General features: G+C 39.1%; 1 protein-coding gene across 1 annotated transcript in view; it reads left to right on the forward strand.

Annotated features, from left to right (window-relative positions):
• The window catches only part of ptpa (protein phosphatase 2 phosphatase activator), a 102,068-nt gene extending 96,475 nt beyond the window's left edge, over positions 1 to 5,593 (forward strand). Inside the window, exon 10 of the mRNA XM_061876776.1 lies at positions 4,185 to 5,593. Within this exon, the coding sequence (XP_061732760.1) occupies positions 4,185 to 4,259 (75 nt within the window). The 3' untranslated portion in view covers positions 4,260 to 5,593. The remainder of the gene's footprint in view (positions 1 to 4,184) is intronic.
• Positions 5,594 to 6,000: the final 407 nt, after the last annotated feature.

Below are 6,000 nucleotides of genomic sequence, written 5' to 3' on the forward strand. Positions count from 1 at the left end.
GCCAAGGACCGAACCCTGGGGAACTCCACACGTTACCTTAACGTAGTCCGAGGTCACATTGTTATGGGAGACACACTGCATCCTATCAGTAAGATAAGAGTTAAACCAAGACAGGGCTAAGTCTGACATACCAATTCGTGTTTTGATACGTTCTAATAAAATATTATGATAGACAGTATCGAAAGAGGCGCTAAGATCGAGGAGCAGCAACATAGATGACGCATCAGAATCCATCGTTAGCAATAGATCATTAGTCATTTTTGCGAGGGCTGTCTCCGTGGAGTGATTTGCCCTGAAACCGGATTGAAAGGTTTCACATAGATTGTTAGACGCTAAGTGTTCATTTAACTGCTCCGCAACAATTTTTTCGAGGATTTTTGAAATAAAGGGAAGGTGAGACACCGGTCGGTAGTTTACCATGAGGTCAGGATCGAGGTTAGGTCTTTTAAGAAGAGGATGAATAACCGCTTTTTTGAATGCTAGGGGAACAGTGCCCGAGGAAAGTGATAAGTTTATAATATTTAGCACTGATGGACCTAATAATACAAAGAGCTCCTTGATCAGTTTCCCAGGAAGAGGGTCAAGTAAACATGTTGTTTGTTTTATTCCATTTACACGTTGTAACAATTCCTCTAATGTTATTTCCTCAAAACGAGAGAAACTATTTTGGAGGGCAGTATCCGCCGTATATACCACCGTGTCAGTGTTAATAGAACCCCGTTGTAGCTGGGACGCATTGTCTTTAATCTCCTTTCTAATTACTTCAATTTTCTTACTAAAGAATTGCATAGTCATCAGCTGAGTGGGTGGAGCTACTGGAAGGAGTCCCTTGTTGGGTTAGCGATGCTACCGTACTAAACAAAAATTTAGGATCGTTTTTATTACGGTGGATGAGATTTGAGTAATAATTAGCTTTAGCTAAGGTAAGCATGCGTTTATAAGTTATTAAACCATCACTAAATGCTTGATGGTGCACCTCAAGTTTAGTCGTGCGCCATTTGCGTTCCAGCTTTCTACATAATAATTTCTGAGCTCTAGTTTCTTCTGTAAACCACGGGGTGCGCTTTTTTGGAGCCTTTTTTAACTTTAGCGGTGCTATGTTATCAATGGTTTCGCGCAGGGCGTCGTTAAAGTTGTTAGTGAGGTTATCAATAGAGCCCACATACTTTAGTAATGGTGCCATTACCGAGGGCAGTAGGTCAGCAAGAGTTGTCGTTGTGGCCGTATTAATGTTGCGGCTGCTATAGCAGTTATTATTATTATTACTTTGACGAACATGCGTCTGAACCTCGAATTTTATAAGGTAATGATCGGACAATACTTTAGTATACGGGAGTATCGTAACTTTGGAAGCGGTGATACCCCTGACAAGCACTAGGTCTATCGTATTACCGTTGCGATGCGTGGGTTCATTTATTATTTGTGTGAGACCTCAGCTATCAATTATAGTCTGGAGCGCTACGCACGGTGGGTCCGATGGGGTATTCATATGGATATTAAAGTCCCCCATTATGATTATATTATCGGCATGTGTCACTAGATCAGCAACGAACTCTGAGAATTCATTGATAAAGTCCGAATAGGGCCCTGGGGGGCGGTAGATAACAGCCAGGTGTAGAGCCAGCGGTGTGGCAGACTTCATAGTAAGCACCTCAAACGATTTATATTTATTATTTATGTTAGGACTAAGGTTAAAGTTTTCGTTGTATATTAGTGCGACCCCCCCACCCCTTTTAAGCGGACGGGCAATATGCGCATGTGTAAAGTTAGGAGGACATGCCTCATTTAGCGCAAAAAAGTCGTTTGGTTTAAGCCAGGTTTCGCTGAGACCGATGACGTTAAGATTGTTGTCTCTGATAATATCATTAACTAACAACGTTTTGGGAGACAATGATCTTATGTTTAAAAAATCTATATTATAGGTTGTGGGCTGTTTTATGGAGTTTTTGATCAAATTATCCGTAGTAGCAATATTAATAATGTTGTGTTTATTATGCCCAGTGCATTTAGTATAGTTACGACCATATCTAGGAATTGATACGACAGGAATTTTCCGATTGTTTGATTGTTGTTTTGATAAACTGCACGCATCATGGTTAGCCACTTCAGTAACGGGCATTTTCCGATTGTTTGTTTGTTGCTTTGATAAACTGCACGCATCATGGTTAGCCACCTCAGTAACGGGGATTTTCCGATTGTTTGTTTGTTGCTTTGATAAACTGCACGCATCATAGTTAGCCACCTCAGTAAAACACATGTCCAACTCTGAAACACTCAAAGCAGAAAAAACGTGTTCTAATTTAACAGACTCCTTACCCAGACCAGTAGTCTCGCATCTTTCATTTAAATCCGTCTTCATGATGGAGGGAAGTGGTGTTCTGTGGGGATTAGCCTTCTGCTTTGTTTTTAGCCCCGCTCGACATCCGCGTTTCCGATCACACCGCTGGCGTCTGCTCCATAGACGGCCCCCGCTGCTACTATACTCCCCTGCTTCACAGGCCGCTGGATGTAGCCGCCGACGTATTCCCATGCTAGTTAGCATGTTTAGCACGCACGCGTCTATCAGTCCAAAACGGCCCGATATGTCCATATCCAGAAGTGTCTGGCGGTCGTACGTGATCACGGAGTGACCACGATGCGAGCCAGCCATAAAGTTTGTGGAATTGTCCGGTATTTCTGCCAAATGTTCCATCTTTAGCAGCAGCTCCGCAATGTTGCAGCCCGTACGGGCGCCGCCATCTTGGAATATGTACTGTACTGTGCAATCTACTAATGAAAGTTTTAATCAATCAAAAGTGTAAAGGAAAAAAGACACTTTTTATCTCAACCGTACTTCCCGTCAAAAGCCTAAAGACTGATCGCACGGTTACTGTCTTCACAATAAAAGCGCCGCTCCATCGCGCCTGCGCTAACAAAATAAGAGTCTCCAAAAGCCAGCGTAAACAAGCGAGCAAGCTACGGAGTTTGCCGCCTATGTATTTATTGTAAAGTGTATAAAAACGAATATAGAAGCTGGACAAATAAGATGCCAAAAACCAACGACTTTCATGTGGTATTAGACAGAAAGGAAGACATTTTTTTCTCCTCCATTTGAAAACGTGTACGTTATCAGCACTATACTGTCTGATTCCAATCAATGCAAGTCATCAGAATCAGGTAATACACCAACATATATTCTTGTCTTCATGAAAGATAGGAATCTATGTGTTAAACATGTATATATATTCATTAAAACACCATTAACATGTAAACAAAAACGGCAAAATAGATAAATATAAATTATATACTGTATATATATATATATATATATATATATATATATATATATATATATATATATATATATATATATATATATATATATATATATATATATCCATCCATCCATCCATCCATTTCCTGCCGCTTATTCCCTTTTGAGGTCCCGAGGGGCGCTGGCACCTATCTCAGCTACAATCGGGCGGAAGGTGATGTACACCCTGGACATATTAATATATATGATATGTGTGTGTATGTATATATGTGGTAGATCACCTCGACTTGGTCATTTATTAAATAATTCATTGACGTTGAAAAAGTTATTGGGGTGTTAACATTTAGTGGTCAATTGTACGGAAAATGTACTGTACTGTGCAATCTACTAATACAAGTTTCAGTCAATCAATCAATGAATGCCTACTGAGCCTATGGTGCTGTTAAGTTATTGTGGCTCAATTTGCCTTTTTTATTTTAATGTATTATTATTTAATATATATTTTTGTTTTAGTTTCTTAAGAGATATTCCTGGCTCTGAATTTGCTCATTGCTATTTTTATGTTTTTGTGCATTATTTGTTGCCATAATGAGGTTACTCGTCAGTTACTCAGTACTTGAGTAGTTTTTTCACAACATACTTTTTACTTTTACTCAAGTAAATATTTGGGTGACTATTCCTTACTTTTACCTGAGTAATCTCTAAAGTAACAGTACTCTTACTTGAGTACAGTTTTTGGCTACTGTACCCACCTCTGATCACGATATAGTCATTTTCTATATCGCACAGAGACAAACCCGTGATATATTGTGTATAACTTTAACTTAACTTTAATATCGCCCAGCCATACCTACTTGTTTTTCAAGTCTAAATGTACCATGTTTACTGTAAAATATTATTGACTGCACATTCTTTTTGCACCCACTTCCAGTGCTTGGAGAAGTTTCCAGTGATCCAGCACTTCAAATTTGGCAGCCTGCTGCCGATCCAGCCGTCAAAGCCTTGATGCTCATGGATAAATTCAATAAAAAAAAAACACAAAAATCCCCAACCATTTTCCCATCATGATGTAAAGATGACATCCTGAAAGCTTGCTTGACCAAGCGTGAGAGGTAGGATCGCCTCATGAGCACCTGCTACTATTTGCAAATGAACAAGCACGTTATTTTTTGAATGTAATATCTGACAAATGTTACATTTGTGCTTGGTTCCTGCCATGTTGCAACCCCAACCAAATTGCCCAAGACTGTAAGGTCCTTCAGTGGGGTTCTTCAAGTACTTCCAGGTGTCAGATGTTAACAGATTTGTCTTAAATTATTGTACAAATCACACATCATGTATGATGACATCTAAAAGCATATTTCTATTTTTGTCATGTTATTTATGGACTGGTTTAACTTTGGATCTGACTCCATGAGTGGAGGGAATGATAGAGCTTTTTAAATGAAGCTTTGACTTGCCTTCAAAGAACTTGAGAGCTCTCAAGAGGTGGTCTTTTTCAGTACAGTATTGCTTTTCAAAGTCCACGTTCCTGTCCATCCCAACATTCAAGTGCATGTCCTCAAGGACATAAAAAAGCACATTTCCCCCCAGAAAATATCCAACCCCTCAAGTGGAGTTATGAAAAAGGTGTCTCCACATAAGAACACATTTGCCAGCTCCCAGAAGCGTGAAAAAGCAACCAAAATCAGTGCTTATTAAGTATTTATTTCACCTCTGCGTCATGCACGTGTCGCACAGGCCGAAAAAAATAAAAGCGATAACTGTAAGTCAATACCTTTGTTACTTGTGTTTCGTTTATAAATAAGATTTGAAAACATGAGATAATTTCATGTATCTGTATGTATTATGTCTAAAGAGAAACAACTGTTTTACCTGTCAATACAAAAGCGCTGAAGCCAGAGTTTTTTGATGTCCTTGCGCTGGTTGGAATTTTCGATAAAAGCTCACTTAAGGACAAGAACCTGTATGTATGTTTCCGTGTGTACAAAAGGCCAAAACGCTTAGAAAAAATTGCATTTTCTAAATTTAGTGTTGACGTGGGCATAGTCTAAGTAATCTGGATAACTGCTAAGACATAATTGCCATGAATATTTCTGCCTTGCCTGTTGTTTTTTTTATTTGTTTTGTTTTTTTCCCAATGTAGGGTAAGGTTGAAATCAAACACTTTAGTCTTAAGTCTGTCAATTATTAGCCACTGTTTATCTTTCCTTATGAGGTCAAATGAATAAATGATTTTGATTGTGCTGTTCAGTACCGTATTTCAAAGAGTGTGACGACCAAGGGGAAAAGTCTGTTACAACAGAAAGAGAGAGAATAATAAATACGTGAATAGTGTTACTCTTTCGTGTGTGACTGTGTTTGGCGACTTGTATTAGAATGTAAGTCCATCATTGCAGACCAACAGCGGTGAATTTTATTTCACTACGTCAGGGCTATTCAAGTGGCAACCCACGAGATAACAATATATCGACTCCTGTGTTTGGTTCAAAATTTGTAAGGAATTAAAATTTTTACTGAAAATTCCTAATAACCTTAGGAATCTGTCATAAAGATGATATTTGACTAGTTTTTTGAAGTAGGTCCTTAAAAATATATCCAAGATGGGCTGCGTCCTCGCGGAGCTCCTGCTAATGATGAAACATTTGGCAGAAATACCGGACAATTCCACAGACTTTATTGCTGGCTCACATCGTGGTCACTCCGTGATCACGTACGACCGCCAGACACTTCTGGATGTGGACATA

This window comes from Nerophis ophidion, linkage group LG17 (genome assembly GCF_033978795.1).
Source record: "Nerophis ophidion isolate RoL-2023_Sa linkage group LG17, RoL_Noph_v1.0, whole genome shotgun sequence".
Lineage (NCBI taxonomy): Eukaryota > Metazoa > Chordata > Actinopteri > Syngnathiformes > Syngnathidae > Nerophis > Nerophis ophidion.